The sequence below is a fragment of the Glossina fuscipes genome, unplaced genomic scaffold (genome assembly GCF_014805625.2).
Source record: "Glossina fuscipes isolate IAEA_lab_2018 unplaced genomic scaffold, Yale_Gfus_2 62, whole genome shotgun sequence".
Lineage (NCBI taxonomy): Eukaryota > Metazoa > Arthropoda > Insecta > Diptera > Glossinidae > Glossina > Glossina fuscipes.
The window spans coordinates 1,030,214-1,052,615 of record NW_023998434.1 but is presented as its reverse complement, the minus strand read 5'-3'; the positions used below and the strand labels follow the sequence as shown (position 1 = coordinate 1,052,615).

At 34.3% G+C, this 22,402-nt stretch overlaps 4 protein-coding genes across 10 annotated transcripts; 2 read left to right on the top strand and 2 right to left on the bottom strand.

The window, feature by feature from the left end:
• The first annotated feature begins 1,211 nt into the window (after window positions 1–1,211).
• On the top strand, window positions 1,212–16,757 carry LOC119638031 (bromodomain-containing protein DDB_G0270170). Of its 6 annotated transcripts, XM_038034601.1 has the most exons (7): window positions 1,213–1,451; window positions 7,136–7,210; window positions 8,032–8,241; window positions 14,160–14,273; window positions 14,734–15,462; window positions 15,773–15,841; window positions 15,900–16,757. In XM_038034601.1, the coding sequence occupies exons 3-7, from the start codon at window positions 8,194–8,196 to the stop codon at window positions 16,428–16,430; spliced, it is 1,491 nt and encodes a 496-aa protein (XP_037890529.1). In that variant the 5' UTR covers window positions 1,213–1,451; window positions 7,136–7,210; window positions 8,032–8,193; the 3' UTR covers window positions 16,431–16,757. The 6 variants fall into 6 exon arrangements, with proteins under 6 accessions (XP_037890531.1, XP_037890529.1, XP_037890527.1 ...); XM_038034599.1 differs by lacking the exon at window positions 7,136–7,210 and having other exon boundaries at window positions 1,393–1,447; XM_038034602.1 differs by lacking the exons at window positions 1,213–1,451; window positions 7,136–7,210 and adding an exon at window positions 7,217–7,434.
• LOC119638029 (THO complex subunit 1) lies at window positions 16,475–19,218 on the bottom strand. Its single transcript, XM_038034595.1, has 5 exons — window positions 19,045–19,218; window positions 18,321–18,989; window positions 17,952–18,262; window positions 17,605–17,895; window positions 16,475–17,540 (listed from the first exon to the last, which is right to left on the bottom strand). Exons 1-5 carry the CDS (start codon window positions 19,099–19,101, stop codon window positions 16,751–16,753), a joined length of 2,118 nt encoding a protein of 705 aa, XP_037890523.1. The 5' UTR covers window positions 19,102–19,218; the 3' UTR covers window positions 16,475–16,750.
• A 120-nt stretch (window positions 19,219–19,338) lies between these two features.
• LOC119638032 (uncharacterized protein C7orf26) lies at window positions 19,339–20,614 on the top strand. Of its 2 annotated transcripts, XM_038034605.1 has the most exons (3): window positions 19,339–19,503; window positions 19,565–19,567; window positions 19,619–20,614. In XM_038034605.1, exons 1-3 carry the CDS (start codon window positions 19,425–19,427, stop codon window positions 20,608–20,610), a joined length of 1,074 nt encoding a protein of 357 aa, XP_037890533.1. In that variant the 5' UTR covers window positions 19,339–19,424; the 3' UTR covers window positions 20,611–20,614. The 2 variants fall into 2 exon arrangements, with proteins under 2 accessions (XP_037890533.1, XP_037890532.1); XM_038034604.1 differs by having other exon boundaries at window positions 19,565–20,614.
• On the bottom strand, window positions 20,613–21,659 carry LOC119638033 (ribosomal RNA-processing protein 7 homolog A). The gene is made up of 2 exons (XM_038034606.1): window positions 21,487–21,659; window positions 20,613–21,427 (listed from the first exon to the last, which is right to left on the bottom strand). Exons 1-2 carry the CDS (start codon window positions 21,509–21,511, stop codon window positions 20,655–20,657), a joined length of 798 nt encoding a protein of 265 aa, XP_037890534.1. The 5' UTR covers window positions 21,512–21,659; the 3' UTR covers window positions 20,613–20,654.
• Between the last annotated feature and the right edge of the window lie 743 nt (window positions 21,660–22,402).

Genomic DNA, 22,402 nt, shown 5'->3' with positions numbered 1-22,402 from the left:
GTATTTCGACATTCTAAATTGGTACGAAAACTCTGCACCGGCGGTGAAAATTTTTGAACCCCCCTCTCATATAATAAAAACTAAAGTTTGTACGACAAAAAGGTATAATTTTCAATGCTTCATGACGAAAATTATATCATAATAGTTATTTAACTTAGAAAAATTATTTGTAGTAAATATGGTTTATCTCGACCTATTTTTTGGATCCTACCCTAATAAGGATTTTCTTGAAAATTGATCCTTTGTGGAGTAGCAAAGTCTAAGTTTTAATTGGTGCCGATGAAAATTGACCCACAATAATAATTTCATACACAAAACGAGCGAATACTACGCGAAGTGATAGAGGGTGTTTAATGGTCGGTGTTGGCCGACTATAATGATCTTATTGGTTTAAAAACAATTCAAGATTCATTATACGCAAGAAGCTACATATCTGTGCACCATAGCTCTTCACTTCTCTTAAAATCATCTTGTAAGCGTAAAAGTGGATTCGACAAATTCAATATTCAATGGCAGATTATCGTAACCAAACTTTTAAAGTTTAGCTTTTCTTTAATTTCTTCAATTTTTCAATACCTCTCTGTTCGCAATTCTAGATCGATTGCAAGTTTTTTTTCGAAATTTTCTCTTGGACTTTCGCTTAAGAACACGTATACTCAGAGTTGAGATTCAGATTTCTATATAAATTTTTGCATCTTTAATGATCGTCGATAGCCTCATATAATAGACAGACTGGATATGGCTAAATTGTCTCGGATTCCTAACCTAATCGAGATTATATCCACTATCTTTATGTGAAAGATGTGACAAAAAGAAATTCAAAGCTCAAGTAATGGATCCTAATCGATCTTAACTTAAATCATGGCATTTATTAATAAATTTTATTTTTTTTTTTAATTTTTAAATTTTCTTCTTTACGTCTGCACGATCTATTCCGGTTCCGAGCTCGTGCGTAATAGTGAACCAATTAAAGAGAAAGGACTGTTTATCTGTGTAAGGTAAAGTTAATAATTATTAATCGTATGAAAATTATTGCTTTGCAGTCATATTAATGATTGAAAATAAATCTAAATCTATACGATATACGAGTACACTGAGTACCGGATGACATTCTCTTTTACAAAATGAGCAAACTATACTCAAGTTTGAGTTAAGTTAAAGTCTCTTAAAATGAAAACTTTATGTGCGTATGCTTTTTTTTTTCGCGAGCTGTTGCTGATGTGTTCTGTTTGTGTTGCTGCTGGCCGTTAATGTTAGTTAGCTGGTCCGTTTGTTTGTTTAGTCAGTTTATAGAGAAACTTGCAAGAAAACGGCTGTTTGGAAAAAAAAAGACAAAAAAAAAAAAGCAGAAAAACAGAAATTCGTGCCAAAACATTGTTGTTGTTGTTGCGCATAATAAAATTTAATATAAAAAAATAAATAAATGGAAATCATTTGAAAACCGGTGGTAGGTACGTACAGCTGTTAATGTGAGTAATTCTTAAAGCAAATAAAAATAAGAATTATTTACATATGCGTCAACTTGGTTGAGGTTCAATAGTGAATATAAAAAAAAAAGAATTTTTTCTTTTATATCTTGTAATAAAAAAGTTAATGGTTGAAAGCGAGACGAATGAAAAGTGAAAGAAAGATTAAAAAAAAATGTAAATTCCAAGTCATTAAACCTGTAAAACAAAACTATTTTTTTATTATTATTATTATTTTTTTTTTGTTACTTAGATAAGTAAACGCATTAAATTATTTACGCGTTTTCATTTAATATAACGAAATTTCCCTATAGGGTTATGGACTAGCCTTACTTGAAATGTTTGCCCTTATCTTCGTGTTGTTCTAACAAGTCATCAGACATGCAATTATATCCACTGGCGCTGTTTGTGTGTGTGTGTCCGTGTGTGTGTGTGTATATATATATTTAAGAATACATGCGAAAATTTGTCGACTTTTGTGTCGATTTCTTTGTGTCTTCGTTGTCTTTTGTTTTTAACTGTCGAGAATTGAAGCAATGGAATGGAATGCACTTCATTTGACACACTCCATATAATTTTATAAAATCAGGCAGACCCCGTTTGTAAATTTGTGCTGCTTTTCTTCTTATTTCTGTTTTCTCCAACAAACATTACATTAGCACTTGACTATTAGCAAAGATCTATAAGCTAAACAAATAAATGCATTCACATCATGATTTTTACTCACGCATCTGTACACATAAGACATGCATTCAGACATTCCAATTAAACGATCGAGTATATAAAATTAGATTAGATTTAAAAGGGAAAATGCATTTTTGTTCTCTCAATCAATTCAAAATTATTATATACTTCAATACTGAATAAACGAATGTATCCCGTACTGTAATATATCACTCAATAAGTTTGTAGGATAACGTAAAGATGTAGAATAAGTACTATATGGTTTTTTTAGATAGTACCTAACCATGATGACATCCTGACAATTAGTATACAAGTTACAAATAGTCGTCTGAAAATTGGTACTATCTGCCATTCATATGGATCCGTCAAGCTATTTAGTGATACACGCTGAAAAGAAATCATCTTAAGATGGCTAATATGTGTGTATGTAATTTTCTTTCCTAGTAGAAATAGTCATGAATATAATCGCTTTGGGGCGAATCTTAGTGGATAACTAGCTTAGGAATCCATAAACCTACAATAGCAACGTAGTCTAATCTATAACAAATAAGAGAAGGACCGGGATTTTGCTTTTGTAGAGGGCACCAGAGAGTGTTTCCGACAATTATTTCTGAAGGCCATCTCACTATAAAACTGTGGATCTCTCCCAAAATGATCTAAGCGGAAAATGCCAGAATGGAATCGTTTCTCATGTCCGGTTACTGTTCTGTCCCTACTGCTCGTAGGGACGCAAATTCCAGGGTAAAACTTTTCTCAGAGACAATTCGCATACAACGCTTGCGCTGACAACGTGCACCAAAGCGAATTCCTCAAGAAGAATGGATGAGTAATATAATTGCATCCGTCTCCAGATTTGCAAAGCTACGTTTTTATGTAGTACAATAAACAAACGAACCTATTTTTGACAAGTCAAACTTTAAGTGGGCTTTCATCTATTGTAACTATGTCAATGGATCCTTTTAGCAGCGATATTATGGGCAGTATCTCGTCAGCATAACCACTTATGTTGGTTTCAAATCTATATCGGTATTGGTTGCGAACACTTTCAAAGTAATACATGAGTTGTTGAAAGTAAGACGAGGCTTTTGTTAATCATAAGGATCTATAAAAGTGTTCTCCATTGAACCAGATATTACCTGAAACACTCTACGCCCACCACTAATGTTATCATCAAAGTGTTTTTTATTAATGCTTAAATTGTGTCTTTTTTCGGGTCATCAAAAGACGCAGCTGTTGGGGGAGTACACCTACTTCTTTTTTTACACGATGGCTACATTCCCAAAAATTTCGTTTAAAGAAAGATATTGGCTGAAAGGGAACATAGTAAATTGATTCCGATCCTAAAAAAGCGAGTGACAACAATCATAATTACAAAATTCGTGTTAGAGTTCACTTAAGAATTTGTTTCGCGTTTACACACTTTGATTTCAATATCAAACGCTCATCTCGACTTGAGTATAAGTCAAAGCTGACCATTTATGGTTAATATGCTTTTATCGATATCTGGAGTAATTGAATTAATTTATGCTTTAAAACCTCTTTATTTAAGTAGCTCTACGGCAATATCAGAATAAAAGTTATGTCCGTTCTAATGTATTTCGAAAGGTAACTGTACAGAGCCAAGTTTCTTCAAAAGTTCTGGGATATATTTCGACAGGTTTCTGATATCGTAAATCGCATGTCTGCTACGAGCAAATAAAGAAAGACTATACAAAACAAGCAAGAAAGTTATATTCGACTGAAACCGAATCTCACATACCCACCAATGTTAAAGTCTTTGGCGCCCCATGCTGTGAACGCCAAGTGCCATGCTAAGTGAACGAGATAAAATTTATCTTTCATCTTTGACTTCCCTAAATGACACTGCTGAGAAATATTACTCGACCACGCCGTGACGTCCATCATAACCAATTTAGTATGGGCTCACTTAACTATTCGGATTCCAAACTTCAAACCCTTTTATTTGATACCCATATTAACGGTATTTTTAAGAAAACATGTATTCACCATGTCGTCACGTCCACTATAATTAACTTAGAATTAACACACTTACCTTGTCGTCTTTTACTCTCCAAGTTCTTTTATTTGATACCCATATCGCTGTTATTATTTAGAATTAATCCACCAGGTCGCGGTGTCTCCTATATCCATTTTTGAATTAACCCATCTTTAGGCAGACAATATATCTTCATTTGGGGAATGTACAAAATAGTTTTAAATATTCTGTCTTCTTTGCCTTATGATAAATAAGCATAAAGACTCAATGAAAGTGAAAAAAAATTTAATTTAATTACTCGTAACTTTGTGCGGACAAGGCCGATTGCTTTCATTTTTGAACCTAGAGAGTAAAGTGTCTTGCAAAGCAAATGTGGAAAATTTCAGCTTTCTAACTTTAATAATTTCCGAATAACCCATAAATTTTTGTTAAGAAGAACAGAGTTGCATTCTACACATTCTACACACTACTCCGGGCCTTTGCTCTGAGTAATTAGCCCGATTTTCAATACCAACCTGCGTGCAAAAACTTTCAATATTTCTACCAAATCTGAAGCCGATAGCTTCATTTTTGCTACCAGGAGAGAGTCAAAAACACACACCACACGGAAGAACAGATGGACAGACATGGATTAATCAATTTCACGCTAATCAAGAATACGTATACTCTGAAGTTCCGTTTTTGGAAAAAAAGGAAGATGAGTATACCCCCATCCGTTAGGGGTCGGCACAGAAATTAGTCTTTAAGGAGAGAAAATGTATACCAAGCATCGCTTGGCAATAAATCAAGTTCGAGCGAATCTATTGAGGTTGTTTTTTTTCTGCCGGTTCTTACATAGGGCTTGTTGACGCTGGTCTCCATTACGACGCATAATAATTTCTCTCAGAAAAATATTACGAAAAAGAAAAAATGATTTAGAAATAAACATAAACGCAACGAAGTGACTCACATCACTTAAAAGCGTTGCTTAATTATTTTAAAGTTCATTTTCAAAACCTTTTCGTAAATTCATAAAAGCAAAAACCTTTTATTAATTAACATAATTAAATGAAAATTAAATTTTTGATTTTCCTACTTTTGTACATAACGTGGCGTAGGGTAATGAAAGGTTGTTTTTTAAATAGCTTTTAACTATTGTTATATACATATATGTGTAAATGTATGTATATATTTTATTTGACAAATTTTTGATTTATCTTTCATAAAAATCTTTCATTATTGAATACTTTCAAATTTACATAAATTGATTTCTATCAAATTTGTTTTTTTCACTCGATTATTTTGCGAAAAGAGAGCAAATGACAAAAAATTGTTTTTTAAATTAAATGAAAAAATATGAAAAAAAATTCGCCGTGTCTATCAATAAATCGATACATGTTTTTTTTTTTTAATTTCATATAAAGCAATGTAAGTATGGCATAAGAGTGTGTTTGTGTTAGCGTCTTTTTTTCTTTCGTTTTTTTTTTTTTTTTTTTTTTTTTTAGGTATATATATATATATATGTATATATATATATATATATATATAGCTGTGTGTGCGCGTATTTGTATACATTCGCATGTATATGTGTTCAGTATTTTACGTTGGCCTTATATAGAAAAGATCAATGCCATCTCACAGGTCTCTCTGTTATGGTCTCTCGCCAATGACAACTTCTCCAAATTAGTAAAATAAATCGGCCCACACTAATCTAGCACAAGAGCTTTGGCGTGTATATATATCTATATATATGCAACACCAACAGCAAATCGTATATTGCTAAGAAAACTTAATTGGGAATTATAATCGCCTCCACAACTTTTTCTTATTCGCTTGCAATAATAAGTTACTTGATAGGTTTATATGAGCATTTGTGTGTGTGTGTGTGTGTGTGCAAATAATTAAAATTAAACTGAGGCTTTACTTTCCCAAGGACACTATTATTTTATATATTCTAAGGAAATGAAAAAAAATGATAGTTACTTTCCTTGGTTAATCACTCGAGTCACATTTGGAGGTCTTTTTCTTTTCCATCTTTTTAATGCATGTCTCTTCGACACGTTACTACCCACCAGGATGAAAGAAGGTTTAAAATTTTTCTCAATTTTTTTTTTTTAGCGGAATTGACATCGCATCCAAATTTTCTGAATAGATTTTATATTCCAAGTCGAGTTATGATCACATACATACGATTTTTTTTTCCTTTAGAGGTCACCAAGCGAACAAACGAATTCTCTAGTATTGCAACTCTTTATATACGACGTGATTATGTTCTTCAACAAGATTCTAACTAAGATTCGTTTGCTAGACCGCGAACAACTTGGATTGTATTTCAACAAGTGAAATGTTTCTTCAATAATTTATTTACGAAATTTCAGGACACAGATTTGAACTTCAGTTAGACCTCGCTTCCCAACAAACGTGGACTTAGAAGCGAATATATTTTCTTTATTGCGGGCGTGTCAAATAGTTTACCAACAAGCTTAATCAGATTTAAAAATAGCTTTATATGTATGTATGTATGGTTTATGTTAGTAGGGGGTAGATCGATTACACCTCTAGGACGGCAGATGTATGCAAGGTCCAGAAGACCTAACTTGGATGCACGTTTTATTATACCGATTAAGCTTGTCCGTCCATCTGTCCGTGTTGCTTTCTTACTTTCATACTCCAGGCTTCACAGGATATTTTGATACACTGGCATCTTTTCGGATCGGACCATCGATCGCTTCTTATACATCGCCTCATTTTAACAATATGCCTAACTGATGTGTGATGGTATCGCGTATTTAACGTTAGTCTTCTTAGTTGTTTTCATATGCATGTCTTCTATATCTGTGACCGTATGTTATCATAATAATAATAATAATCATAAAATTTTGATTCTTAATTGGTGAAAGTGTTGTTGGTCTCCGCATTTGGGTTCTTGTTTGATATCAATTTGCATTTTTTTGATTTTTATTTCTTTTATTTATTCATACATTTTTCCTTTCTTTTCTTTTATTTCTAGGAGTGGAAACTATTATTAACTACTATTAACTCTTTAACTATTAACTATTGGCAATAAAGAGCCAGAGAATACTACGTAAAGAAGAAGAAGAAGATTTTATCTTCGAACTAACATCATAAAATTAACTGCAACTAAAATATAAACAATAAAACATTTCTGACTGGGGGGGTCAAATGCACTTTATGTAAATAGACAGAGAGAAAGAGAGATAGAGAGAGAGGGAGTGCGGTCAAAACTGCGAGAACAGAGAAATTTAATGAAAAAATACATTACAATATTTTGTGTTTGTGTTTGAGTGCGTAAGCCTATGTGCTGTAGAGTGGAACGTAAAGCAAGTTTTGTTATGTTCCGTAAATATCCAAAATATCGTTAAAGAAAAAAAAAAAAAAAACTGATTCTGATTCATCATCAAGAGTTAACGACAACGCCTGTTGTTGTCATGAGTAGAGAAGACAATAAGAAAAATAATTTCAATTTTTCTTAAACACGAACAAGCAAAGCAAGACGTGTCTGTCTGTCTTGATCTTGAAATTCGTTTTAAAAATAATTTTACAAACTATCTTTCGATTGCTTGCATGTAAAAAGCTTTTGCTTTTGCTTTTGCTCCACACGAAACCCCCGCACACACATCTTAACTTTTATTATTATTTATCTTTTCTTTCATCTTTGTTTTTTTTTTTTTTTTTTTTTTTTTTTTTTTTTAACTTAAATGAATTAAAGCAAAACAAAATTTTACATACTACCGCTACCTACATTAAAACGCTATTGTTAGATTGGTTATGCGCGCATGTGTGTGTGTGTGTGTGTGTGTGTGTATGTGTGTGATTATACACGACACAATATTACAAAATATTTTTCTTCTCATTATTATTAAAAATTTATTTACTTATTATTAGTAATTTGTGAACATAAGTGTGTATATACATGTGTATAGTATATAGTTTGTGGCTTTGTCATTATAAATCAGTAAGAGGTTGTATTACCAAAGCTTCGATTGCTGTAATTCGACGAATAAACAATTGATAGACAACATTGTATACACATTTACAAATTTGGCGATGGCGTCACAAGGTGTCGCAGCCAATTCAAAGTTGGCACAAATGCAGGTGAGTGTGCGCTTTTTTTTTTTTTTTTTTTTTTTGCTTTTTATTTTAAACAACAGTTAACGTATTTCTCTATAAAATCTATTAATATTGCATTTGCATATGCAATCAACTAAAGCACGATTATACACCATAAACAAGGTTGTTTGAACTAAGAACAACTAATATTGAATATTATCTATGAACACTATATGCATTGCCTAGATCCTAGATCAAGATCGTGGATCCAATATTATTCACACTTTTGGAAATGCAGTTTATAATCGGACAGGACGCAAACGCAAAGCCTTTCGGCTTAGTACGCCATGTTTGATCTGCTCCTCGAGAAATTATGCCTTTGAAGTTGCCCTTGAATTTAGAAAATACCCCAAGAGATTTCGTCTAAAATATGGTCTGATTACAGCCTTGTGGCATTCCTCTTGCGATTGCTGGAAAACTCAACAGTACTCCAGCGAACTTTACTATCACTTGATTCACAAAAATCATTTTCGATCCATATAAAAATTCTTTTCCCTACGAGGAACTCTCTTTAATCAATTTTATAACTGACACCGTTTCTTTCTTTCATAATTAAATTTTCTACCTAATCGATGATGATTTTTTGAAACATTCTACACTAGATCTCTATTCAGATATTAAATCACAGATATGAAAGTATGTTGTACATCCATTCCATATTATATGGAGAGATAAAGGATATATTGTATTTGAAAAATATTGCCTACTCGATGCCTAGGGAATGCCCGGTCAATTGGTAAATGTGACTAAATTAAACTCTAATGGACTTTAGATTTGAACTATGCGATTTTTCGGACGCGATGACGCTGACATGATGATATAAAGATTCTAATAAATCCACTTATACCACTCTTCTCTCTTCTCTCTTATTAGCTATGCAAATTTATATTGGGAAAATGATGAAAATCTTAAAGGATTTTCCCTTGGACCTTGCGTTCATAAATAAGAAACTCTTAGGAGATTTTATTCATTGTCACCATTAAACAAATTTTTGTGAAAACTGCACTTACACCATTTTCAACACACTTTCAACAACACATTGTTCTTAGGTTTAAGGCTCTTTCTTTTACAATCAGTATAAATGCCTGATATTTCTTTCAAATGAAAAACCAAACACCTTTTAGACGAGATTTTGAAAAGCGCTTTAACTCAACTTTTTTTCTTAAAATTCCTTCTTTTTTTTTTTAATACGTAACTAACAATATCGTATCATATCTTCACTCTCTACTTTTGCATTTGATTTAGTAAAAACAGATACAAAAGCAAGTAAAGTAAAGTATAGTGGGCCACGACCCATCCTTAAATGCCCTATAGCGTACAGTTATTCATATACAAAAGTTTTGTAATAACAACCGTATCTGGCAAGTGACCATAAAACTGGTACGACCCGGTACACCACTCTCAATGGTGTTCGTCGTTGAGTCAAAGTCATGTCACTTTTCCCAATTTTGACGGGAATATTTCAAAAATTACGAATTGCAGATTAAGCATGAGAAAACCAGACAGAAAGATGGCCGGACGGACAAACTTAAATCGAATCAGAATAAATTGTGGTGGATCTATCGCGAATTCTTCTAAGTGACGCATACATCAGCACAAAGTTAATATATTCTTGTACCGCAATCGAAATTATTCTCTCCTTCATTTTAGAAGCGGTATAACAAACCGTTTAATTTACTTAACAAACAAATGGTCTTTTAGTTAATTGTTGTTGCAACGCACTAATAGCCATGGTAACATTTTGCATGATACTTAAAGGTGAATGGTTAAGAATATCAAAGGAAGTAAAACGTGAATGAATGCTGAAAAGGATTTTTATTCATTGCAGTAAAGCAATAATAACAGTACTTTGTTTTTTTTTTTTTTGTTTTTTTTGAATAAGTTACAAGTGAAGTAAAAATTCTTAAAACAAAAAAAAAAAAAAAGAAAAGAAAAAGTAATGAGAAATAGACAAAAACGGAAAATTTAAAAAGACAAATTTAAAAGAATTGAATAAATAATAAGTAGCAGCAGAAAAGAAAAGGCAGGAAAAGCAACATTTTATGCACCTGAACTCTTTTTGCGAAGGTTAATTCTTAAAGCATATCTAAACACCAGTTAGTTAAAGAAATGTATTTTTTTTTTTTTTGCATTTCTAAAAAAGTGTGACTAGCTTAAAAAAGCAGTAAATGTCATTATTCATGGCTTTTGCTCAGACAGTGCAATGATATGCGAGTGTATATAGAAATCCACGCATGCATGCACACTGTATAAAAAATATTTATTCATGCATTAACCTTTCAAGCAATGCAATGTTAAGGCAGAAATGTCAAGTGATGGTGCAACGTTAACGACTAAAATTATCCTTTCTTTTTTCTTTTCCCACCCATCATCGAAGGATAAGAGGTATATTCATTTTGTCATAACGTTTGCAACGCCCAGAAGGAAGCATCAAAAGTATAAATGTTCCTGATCAGCATCAAGTTCTATATTGTTTTAAGCATGTCCGTCTGGGTGTCTGTCCGCGTGTATAATGTGTATTGTAAACATTTTCCTAGCAGCAAACAAGAAGCTATCGGCTACATTTTTGACAGAAATATAAGAAATTCTTGCACGCAAGTCGGTATTGAACATGGACCAAAGCAGTCGAAGAGCGCTCAGACAGCGCCACGTAAACTGAGAACACCTTTATTTCTCAAAAGGAATGAAACATTGTTTTTTTTTTTATAAACCACAGCAAATAACTGTACAAAAACTTGATGCCGTAGTATTCGTGAACCAAAAGTGGGAAAAAATAGGCTACGCCTACCCAATGTTACAGTATATCAAATTTTAATTGTGTTTTCAATTTGTTTGTAACGGACGGAAACAGTCTCCAAAAACCCCACGAAGTACTCAAATTCTTGGCCAGTTTCATATTTGGAATACACCTAAGCATATCCGCCTATTCGTCTGTCCATCCGTCTGGTTGCGCAACTTTGTAGTATTAGTGGTAAACGTTCTCCCGTTAGCGGAATTGAAGATGTTGCCTAAAAATTTGCAAAAGACTTTGGAACTGAGCTAAACTTTTTAAAGGACATGCCTACGACGTCTACATGCCTATGCGACAAAAAGTTTTATTTTGAAAATGGAAGAAATCAGCTGCGCCCATGAAAATTTTTTCCTTTTACTTCTTCGGTCTTTTCTAGGATAATGGTGAGGGGCATAAAAAATTCGGTCTCGACCGAATTTGACTTTCTTACCTGTTTAATCTTTGAACCGGTAAAAAAAATGTACTTGCGTTAATAAACTTAGCAGATACACAAGTGAATATGTCAGGCTGAGAGATGGACAAACATGAATGCAATGCATTTTCATGCAGATATGCAGTCACGTCGACAGAATTATAGAATTTGAGCCGAATTTGTTGACACCCGATTAGTTAAGCTATCGTTGAGCAGAAAATGGAGCGAAGCTTTTTTTCATCCATCAGCAGGAATGACACGAAACTTATTCTCCATCGAAACAATAACTGTAGAATACTAACGAATAGTTTTAGAATCCCTTTTGATTATACAGCGATAAAGGCTTGCACCAAACTCTTTGCGCTGGTGCATTATAAGCTTCAACACTTGGCATGAAACTGTGGAGCTGTGTAAGAGCTGTCTGTCTCTTTTTAAACAATTTTCCGGCTTGTTTTGCGGACTGTAATGACGAACTTCAAAGCTGCTTTTCACTTTAGATTTCCGTTTCTTGCACAGGGAACATGTTCGAATACTTAAATGACCAGTGATCTTGATTAAACGCATCTCACATTTCCATTCAGTCAATGTAATACAAGTTTTATTTTATGCAGTAACAAACATCTTAACAGATGGAATTGGGGGACTTGTCGAGATATCAATTAAACAAACTTAACAAAAATGGCTTGCCTTTGAGCTGCCAAACATAACCTCTCCAGAGACATCCTTGCAAATGTCATCTGCTAAAGCTCGCAAATATTGGACTTACTTGACTTACTTCCAAAGTTCTACATCAAAAATCATTGCACTTGATCTTACCTAAACGAGTTTTAGACGAGTTATCAATCTAAAGTGCTACATACATATATACATATATATATATATATATATATATATATATATATATGCTTATATGATTGAATATAAAGTTAAAAGAATGTCCAACATTCGCCCAGAGACAAGTTTTAACATTCATTTTCATAGACTTTATTTCAGTTTGTCATGGCAAACCCAAAACGAATCGGACGAGATGTTCCCCTTTGTAAAATGAGAACGCACCTGCAATTTAAAATGATAATCTTTTAATACCATATGCAAGGGTAGTTTGCTACCAGTGTTAAGGTGACGAACTAATCCTAGACATATAGACACACACATATCGAGACATATGTATAAACGGCAAACATGCCAGCTTGCCGAGCACAAAACATGCTTGAGATTTCACGAGTTTTGCAATTATGCCCTCTCTCGTTCTCCTTTGTCCTCCGAAGATTATATATGTTGGCATTTGTGTTTTACATTCTTTTGATATTTTATTTTGTAAATGCAAACTATTCAAGTTTTTTTTTTTCACTTTCCGTTACGCCAACTTTATAATGCATTAATGATAATTTATGGTCATCATAATCGTAATCGTCTCGATAAACAATTAAAGCAATTAAAAACATGCATTATGAGAAAAGTCCCTCGGGTGCTTATAATACGATAGAAGTGTAAATTTTGAAGGGAGTGGGGCAGCGTTGTTGAATTGTAAACCCGTGTTTGAGTGACTATGGGCTCGTGTTATGAGTAAAGAAATGAAATGGAAAAAGGATAATGCTCGTTGTAAAATGCATTGCTTGGTCCTAGAAATCATACCATCGTAAAACATTAAATTCTAGGCGGAATTTTTTCACTCAACAACATACGATGACAGATATAATAAATAAACATTCCATTGGACTTAAAAATAAATAAATAGCCGACCAACCATGTAAAAGTATGCATATGTAAATGAATGCACATAACCTGGACTAATGGCGTTTGATTGTCGTGAAGTCTGCTATATTGTACTCTAATTGTTGGCGACAGTAATAGTGAATATACATATATACATATATACATATATATATATATATATATATATATATAGCAAATTGTATGTGCGTGCATAAACTATAAGTTGGAATATATTGTATCTGTAAGTATGTATCCATGCATGCATGCATGCATGCATGTTTGCATATGCATTATCTACTTGTCTCTCTATCTGTTCAAGAATCACAGTCGCTTTTTCCTATTTTTTTAGTTATTTTTATTTTTTGTTGTTGTTTAGTATAAAACTTCGCATAGACGCGTTAAGGATATTTTGCTTATAATGCAAAATTAAAAAAAAAAAAAAAAAAAAATTTTTTTAACTTTTATAATAACAATAGGCCTCTAAATTATAAAACCTGACCAAAACTACTATGCAAAATAATAATAATATTGCAAATGATTCGAACACAATTCCAAAAGATAATTTTTCAGTAGAGAAACTCAACGAATCGTGGGCTGGCCGACGTCTTATTCAAGCTCTGAGTCATTTGCCGCCCATTAATTTTAGTTCTTCGCTTAATGTTAGTTTTCGTTTTTTTTTTTTTTTTTTTTTTTTTTTTAAATTATTATTATTATTGCTATTGTTCTTGTTAGTTTATATATAAACAAATAGTAAAAAAAAAATAAATATCGATTCTTATTGTTGTCGTTGTGGTTGTTGTTGTTGCTGGTTTCGCTGATTAAATTCAATTTGAATGAACGTTAGGCGTTGGTGTTAGTTAACCAGCAACCAGTAAACGCATGCATATATATAGTTCAAGAACTTTATGCTTTATTTCAATTGATTTTGTGTAATAGACTGGTGTGCATTTCTTTTTTCTTTTTTTTTTTTATATCATATTATAGATGACATTTCAGAGGAAGCAATTATTAGAACGCGAACAAAAGAAAATTGCTTTAACATCGGGTGACGGGCCCGCTGAAAGAACCTTGACTAAGGGACCTATTGGTAACGGCAAGGTAAGTATCCTTTAACAATTCTCTTTTAGAACATTCGAGAACGTTCGCACAAAACATTTCGAATACCCGGCGTCAGTTTTTACACTCTGTTAATTGTCCCTCTGAACTGTGAACAGGGATTCTTTTGAAAGGCACCTCTTACACAAAACTTATAAATCCGGAGAGTAGCACGGAAAGGTTTATTATTCAACGGTGTACAAGAAAAAAAAAAAAAAAGGAGAACAGTCGGTTCGGAAACCTTTGAACAAAACTGGACAAATATTTCGTTCCGTTAAAGCGACAATTTTTCAAAAATTTCCATATCAAGTTCGGAACTTAAATCACTACCCGTGTACGAGCGTTGAATTGAGACCTTCGGCGACTCTCTTAAAAGCATTTTTGAAGATAATCTATGCTATAAGATGCTTTTGTCGTTTTACTTAAAGAAACTTTTCAAAACGCTTTATATTCCAACATGTAGGTACGTCAAATGTTCGATGATCGTCGACGTGGCGCCGGTATTGATCGCAGTCATCCATTGAAGCCAATTACGACAACGACAACAACTACTCGAAACGTGGACACTAATAATAGTAGTAGCAGTAGTACATCATCGGCCATGAAATCAATCCAAAATGGAAAGCGTACATTTAACAGTATCAGAAGGAAGTCACTGAACAATTCTAATAATAACAATAATAATCTGAATAGCAGCTGCACCAGTAGTTCATCTCCCAATCAATTGAAGAAGAAAAGCATAGCAATGACCAAATCGTATGGTGCCCTTACAAATAGCAGTGCGTTTGCAATGCAAGATTTCGACGACATGGATAATTTGGAAAACGAAACATTCCCGAAAGAATTCAGCTCGATGAGCTTGAATAATAATCGTGTTGGTCAGAATAGTCAAGCATTAGGAGGAGATCGTAATAATAATAATAATAATAATAGTTTAGAACGTAATGCCTTGAATGGTGCGAGTGGTGGTGCCGGCATTCATAAACGTGTCGCTGCTGGTAATATTAAATTGAAGCCATTGACTAAAAAATTAACCAATACAGCACCATCAGCAACGACGAAAACAATAATGCGAACGCCAATTACCAGCAGTGGCAATCGCGCAACATCTACTCCTTCACGACTGTCACCTCTTAACTCACCGAAATCCTATATACCTAGTAGCAGTGGCACGAGCAATAAAGCATTTTTGGTGAGTGATCCTATAATGGTAATGTCAACTCTCTCTTTCTCTCTCTCTCTCTCTCTCTCTCTCTCTCTCATTCACAAACAACTTAATTTTCTGTCGAACACTCTATGAAAATTTTGTTAGAAAAAAAAAAAAACTATGTTTTAATTAAAATGTTTTTGGCGTAGTCGTGAAATTTTTGAATTTGTTGAAAAAAAGAACAACAAATTTTAATTATGTTGTTTTGTTAAATCATTTTTCATTTTTTCTTTTAATTTGGCTTTCACCTTTCGATTATTATCTCTAAAATCCTCCTTCCCGTTTTTTGTAATAGGCGACACCACCCACGAGGACCACTCACGGAACCGGAACTGGAGGACGAAATACCGCGAGCAGTAGTATGGTATGTGATGGATTTAATTGTTTGTCATTTTGTTCTTACCATTGGCACGACTTTGCAGGCAGATCCCGTTGAAGAAAAACCCTCAGCGTATGAACGCATGGGTACGTGCCGTTACTGTCAGCGGCATTTTAAAGAGGATCGCTTGGATAAACATGAGGACGTTTGCAAAAAGATGATTAACAGCAAACGTAAAATATTCAATGCCACCGTTCATCGCGTTAAGGGTACCGAGGCTGAGGTATATCTGAAAAAGGCTGAGAAGGCGCCTAGGTATGGCAGTGCTGCAGCCGCTCATAATATGAAAATGGAACCGAACGCGGCGGTCAAAAAAAGCAATTGGCGTAAAAAGCATGAAGAATTCATATCCGCTATACGAGAAGCGAAAAAGGTTCAGGCTTATCTAGCTAAGGGTGGCAAATTAAGTGATCTGCCTCCACCGCCACCCTCCGAGAATCCAGACTACATACAATGTCCACACTGTTCGAGGCGTTTCAATGAAGCGGCCGCAGAACGTCATATACCAAAGTGTGCTACAATGATGCATAATAAGCCACGGCCAGGTGCCCAAGCCGCTCAAAGAAGGCGTTAAAATCAACTGTTGCAAAAGGAAGTTACGCTTCTTTTTTTTTTAACAATAATTGCATCTATCCTCCCATTCTCTTTTTCCTTCCCATTTTATCACTTTCTTAATAATTAATTTATCTTAAATTTTGTCTTGACATTACAGTCATTTATTTTTATATCTACATATTATTACCTTTATTTTTTGTTCCATAGCTGATATTTTAATTTTTAATCCAGAATGAGTTCTCTATTTCCATATATGTGATAAATTTGATATTGTGAATCCTTTCTTTCGAGTTTTTGAAGTTTGGAATAAAATTTGTAAGATATGTCTGGTGTGAGTGCCTAAATATTTTTATCTTTTGTGGATTCTGCTAGTTCATCTTCGCGCTGTTTAGCTTTTAATAAGCGTTCAATTAATGCTTTAACGGCCTTAGCTGCCGTATTTATTTCTAGACCTTCTAGGACGTAAGCCAAATTGTCGAGACTAGCATCATCGTCATCAACAAACCAATTGACTAACATTGCTACGCAACCACCGTCACGATCAGGATGCTCAGTATCAAAGTATAGTAGCTCGTCGGCCGTATAACCGAGTTTCTTACCTAATTTCTTCCAATCGTCTCCTATTAATGGAGCCAGCTCTTCGACTTGCTCTTTGTTGGCAGTAAGTGGTTTAGAATGAGGATTGTTGTCCTCATCTGGTTTTTCCAAATCATTGTGTTCATCTTCATCCTCCAATTCTCCCTCTTCGTTTGGCTCGCCTTCCTGTTCCTGCAAAGCTACCGTTTCTTGTTCACTAGTTTCTGCAGAATTCATAATACTTTCAGTATTGTTGCCATTACTAGTTAAGGCACCTGGGATCTGTTTAGCGGCGTCCAAACGTTCTTTGGCTAATCGTTTACGAACCGCATCTAAATAGTCTGAGATTTTGTAAGATGGAGAATTAACAAAAGTAAAAAAGTGAGGAGATTGGCGGGCCAAAAGACGTAATGCCCGCCATTCGAACGATGTATCATTTTTATCGCGCGAGCTTTCCAAATACGTTTCTACTTGGGGCAAAAAGTTGCGTTCCTCACTTTTACAAGCCTGCAAATTATCTGGAGAATAATTCCATAAGCGAGTAAGAACATCACTGCCATAAAGGAAAAAAGAAGTGAGCGCTATAAACCCAAGCAATACGTTTAACAACCACTCACTTTCCTAGGAAAAATTTACCCTGACGTGTAGCGTCACGTAAACAATCGCCTAAGGGCTTTCGTTCTCTTTTAGCCGGTGGCGGTTCGCTGATCACAGATTCGTCCGGTTTTTTAAACTCTTTACAGCCTTCATTTTTCCAATTATTCCACATTTCTTCCCTGGTCAACATATGTTTGACAGTACGTGCGAAACGTTTGCCATTCGGTGGAGTTTCTTCCAATAATTGATACACTTTTGTTTCAGTCTCTTTAATAAACTCGGATTGCGCTGGTGTTAAAGTATTTGATTCTCTAAAAAGATTACGCATTAAATAATACGTCCAAGTAATTGAGAAACTTATATGTACGCTTTAAATTTAACCGTGATTTGTAAGTACTGGAAAAGTATGAGAAACTGCACCAACACTGCTCTGCGAAAATTTGCATCGGAAAGTTGTAAGGCAAGGAGTTTAGGATTTGTTAAAAATTTGGCAAAGAAATTTTCTGCCTGGCGGACGGATTGCTCAATTTCTTTCTTAATCAGGGTATCTGATATATTTAAATCAATATCCATTTTATCGCTTGCTTCTTCATTCACTAGATCCTCATTGTTTGTGGAACCGGGACGAGGATCTTCCAATTTAAAACTACCAAAAGATTCCAAGACAGTGGTAGCATGCTAGACAACGAAGTTGCACTATTATCCCTTAATTAACTTAAATAAAAATTGCACCTACCGTTTGAAACATTTTCCATGATGCTTTGCTATAGCATTGATTCGGATTTCGAAAGAAATCCTGAAGCGACCAAAATTTGCAATATAAATTATAATCAATCCTGATGGGTATATCCTCAATATCTTCCAAAGTATCATCTAAATCTTTGCCATTTACTCCGTATTCCGTAACATTATCCAAATTGAATTCGGATACGATATTCAGGCCTGATCTCTCCGAAAATGGGAAGAATTTTGATAGGAACAATAAAATTCGACCACAGAATACGGTATTTTGAGCGCGCGAGAGACGTCGTAGTAAATCGTTGCACATACGTAATATGTTATTTTTACAAGAGGAAAAAAATACTTCTTCCTTCCACACCTCAACCATTTCCTCTACATAGTTAAATATACGCTCACATTTATCCAAAGTAACTGTTTCGAATATATCTCCTAGGAGAACGACCGGTATAGTGACTGAAACTATTTCAGCACGTACAGCATCTACGGAAAGCTTCACCAAAGCTCCAACTTTCTCTAAGTCGGTGCTTAGTTTAAACAACAACATTTCACGGAAGGCTTGATCCATAGGTGACTTTTTATCATGATCAGAATTAGCTGTAAAGCTATCATAAGACTTTCGTAAGATTTGAACATCTTGACAATTGAATCCCTCTTCCAACGATTTCTATAATGAACGCAAGTTTGTTATGATAAAAATGTTTATGTGTACGATAACGTACCGCAAATGCAGCCTGTAGACCGGAAAAATCCACAGGTTTTTCTATTATTTTATTCATTTTTTGAGATAGAACTTAGCTTCGTTAACAAATATTCGCTTAAAAAAGATTAAATAACTATTAATAAAATTTCCGCGAAATCTCACACGGAAAAAATCCGGCAAGAAAATAATTGACTATGAAATGATATCAGTATTATAAACATTATTTAATATTAAGTGTTGGAAAGTGAAAATCTAATGGCAAATATCGTAAATATATAAACGATATTTGTATTTCAGTGGCTTTTAAAGAAAATATATAACAATTTAAGTTGAAACCTATTATTAGTGTTTTAAAGTAATTTGCGCTAAATTAAGTTTAAATGGTACATTTTTTATAAAATGAATCAAACGGATATAAAGCATTCTTTACGGAAGTTGGAGTTTCCATTATGCGTTAAGGAGGTTCTCCCAAGAATAGGTAAGTGAAAAATAATTGATGAGGAGAATCAATTTTCCAACTACCATTTATTTACTTGCAGAAAGTATGATTATCAACCGCAGTAAACCTAATTTTATTATGCAATTGATCTCAGAATTTGTGTTTTTGGAAAGGAGCAAAGATGTCGATGTACGCCGAGGACAATCCCAATCATCTCAATCACCGCAGCAATACAATAATATGCATATGAATAAAATTCAAGAGTTTCAATTGATATTAGTATTGATAGAATTTTTTTCACAACCTGGCCCTGATGCAACAAGAAATGCAGTATTTCTATCTTTATTTGGCACAAATTTAACACCACAACGTTCTAAGACGTTAAGCAAACTCATTAGTACGGCTGTATCAGGATCAGTGGCGCCCTTGTTATCGTCAGCTGGTACTTGGATGCAGCAAGTAGGCTGCACGACGACGCCCAGTTTGGAAATGGCGCAAAGCTTGGTTAGCGATTTCATTATATTCTCGCGAAAGACTCCCGAACAGTTAAAACAATTGCCCTTAGTGGCTCCGCATTTTGCAGCTAATTTGATGACGGCCGTGGCCGATTTGTATTTAAATGACCAAAGGGGCAGTTTAGTAGCACCGCCCGATGCTTTGCTCGATGTATTTTGTGAATGGATCTCTGAAAATCCATCACTCTGCTTGGCGTCGCAGCAAGCGCTAGCTTTACCATCGGGCGCTATAGCAATGCCGGTTGTCACTCCTTTAGCGGGTTTGATTAGATGGTCAGTGTTGTCACCTTTAGTATCGAATCGTATTACCTATAGCAATTTACATCTCGCTTTATTGCAAACTCTCTTAGAGATTGTACACACTGGACCACCAACTGCTTTGAATGCGCAACATTTAGCAGCGATAGTAGGTCCACTAAAACAACAGGCTGCACGGCTTGTCGCTGAAAATATAAAACCTTCAGAGGATAGTAATTATCAGAAGTGCATGGAACGCCTTTCCCAAGCGGTGCAAGTGGGCCTAAGCGCCAACTGCGTTTTTGGTAATATTCCGCAGCTGATATGTGCTTTGGAATCGTTGCCTTCTCATAATCTAATGAAAATTGTTATTACAGCTAATAAAAACCGATAAAATATTTTATAGTGATATGTATTTATTTTTTTTTTTGATATTAACTAAAACGGTTTAAATCTTCTGGTTTGTTTGATCATTTCAATTTTCTTTTTGTCTTCCTCGAATTTCTTTCGCAGTTCAAGAATATTTTTCATTTTCGATTCTCTTATTTGAAATGTATAGAAGTTGGTTAATTCTTTTTTCTTTTTCCCTTTTTCTATTTTCTGTTCCAATTTATTAAGAACTGATTCTTTTTGCTCAAAACCAGAATCGCGGCCTTGTTTCCCAACAGTTATCCATCCATCAGCATCGGCAGCGGAATTTTTTGCAGCTTCAAGCGCTAAACGCTCTCGTTCATCATAGGCAGCCATATATTCGTCAATATGCTTTTGCGTCTTCTCAATATCGAGGATTGTTTCTTGATATTGAGTATGCCAGAGTTGCATGCCTGACTCTATGAAGGATTCGTTCGTAGTATCGCTAAATAAATTGATGGCCGATGCTTCTAAAGCCCGCCCCAAGCTAGCGCTTTTCTTAAACACAACGTAAGCTACTTTGAATTTGAAAGGTGGCTTCACATTGCTAAATTCTGTAAGATTTTCATGCCACTTTTCAGTTTCATCACGTCCTGGTTTTTCTGCAAATAATACAAACTCAACGGGACCATATTGTTGAAAAAATTTTTCTAAACTTTGCGTCGTAACGTAAGGCGGTATATTTAATATAAATAGTGTGCGTCCTTTAGGTTTGTTGGGATCAATCAAACGTATGAAATGTTCTTTCATGAAAACACTGTGACAATGCTCGGACTCGGCTGATACCCGCAAAGGAATAACTGTAATAAATGTTTGAGGATATTTTTGTTTTAATAAATGCTATATTCTCGTTTTATACCTTTGTAGCCTTCGATTTCGGTCATTATAGCTTTTTTTTCTTAGAGGTGGGGTTTACAGTAGACTAAAGAAATGTGGTTTATATGTCCAAATTAACGAAATGGGATTAGGGGTTTTTGCAAAAGTAATAACAATTTTCAAAGAATAGACACCGCACGTGTTAATGAACGATTGTTTATAAACTTTTCTTCTTCTTCACTCAATCAATGTACGGTATGATATTAACGTAATAAGGACTTTTTAGGCAAAGCATGGAAGGAAACTCTAATTTACGATAGGTACAAAATATTCAACCCGAAAAGAAGGACTTACTCTATCTACCCCAAATAATCTCAGACCATCTGCTATAAAAAAATACATATATAAGTTAACAATTACTTATATGCTATAGATGCTCTGATATAGCTTTCGTTCAGCACAATCCTTTTTCGAGAAAGTTCATATTGCACGGCAAGATTCCTTCTTGCTTTATGAAACTTATAGTAATTTGCATAGATAGAGAAAATGATCAATAGGTTATTGTAACATAGTTCTCATTACTGACGGGAAGTCCACTCTTTAAACAATCTCTAAAAAAGAAGAACATGTTCTGCGGGTTGCTAACATCTTTAAAAATATTATATTTGCTTCGGTAACGCAACGGCCACTGCTCCTAGATGCTTCCAAATTTGGAGTCGCAACTGTAATCAAACAGGTGGTACCAAGCCATTAGCCTTTCTTCTCACAACGAAAACGTTGATGGCCTAGCCAAGGAAGCAATACTGAGAGAAAGAGAGCTCTTTCAATATGATTGATACTCATCAAAAACTCTATTTATGAGCAATGATATAATGAATTTCAAATTACAGCCACTGGCAAAAATAATCGTGAAATAAATGTGAAATAAAACTTCTAAATTGCTTTCTAACGGATTACAT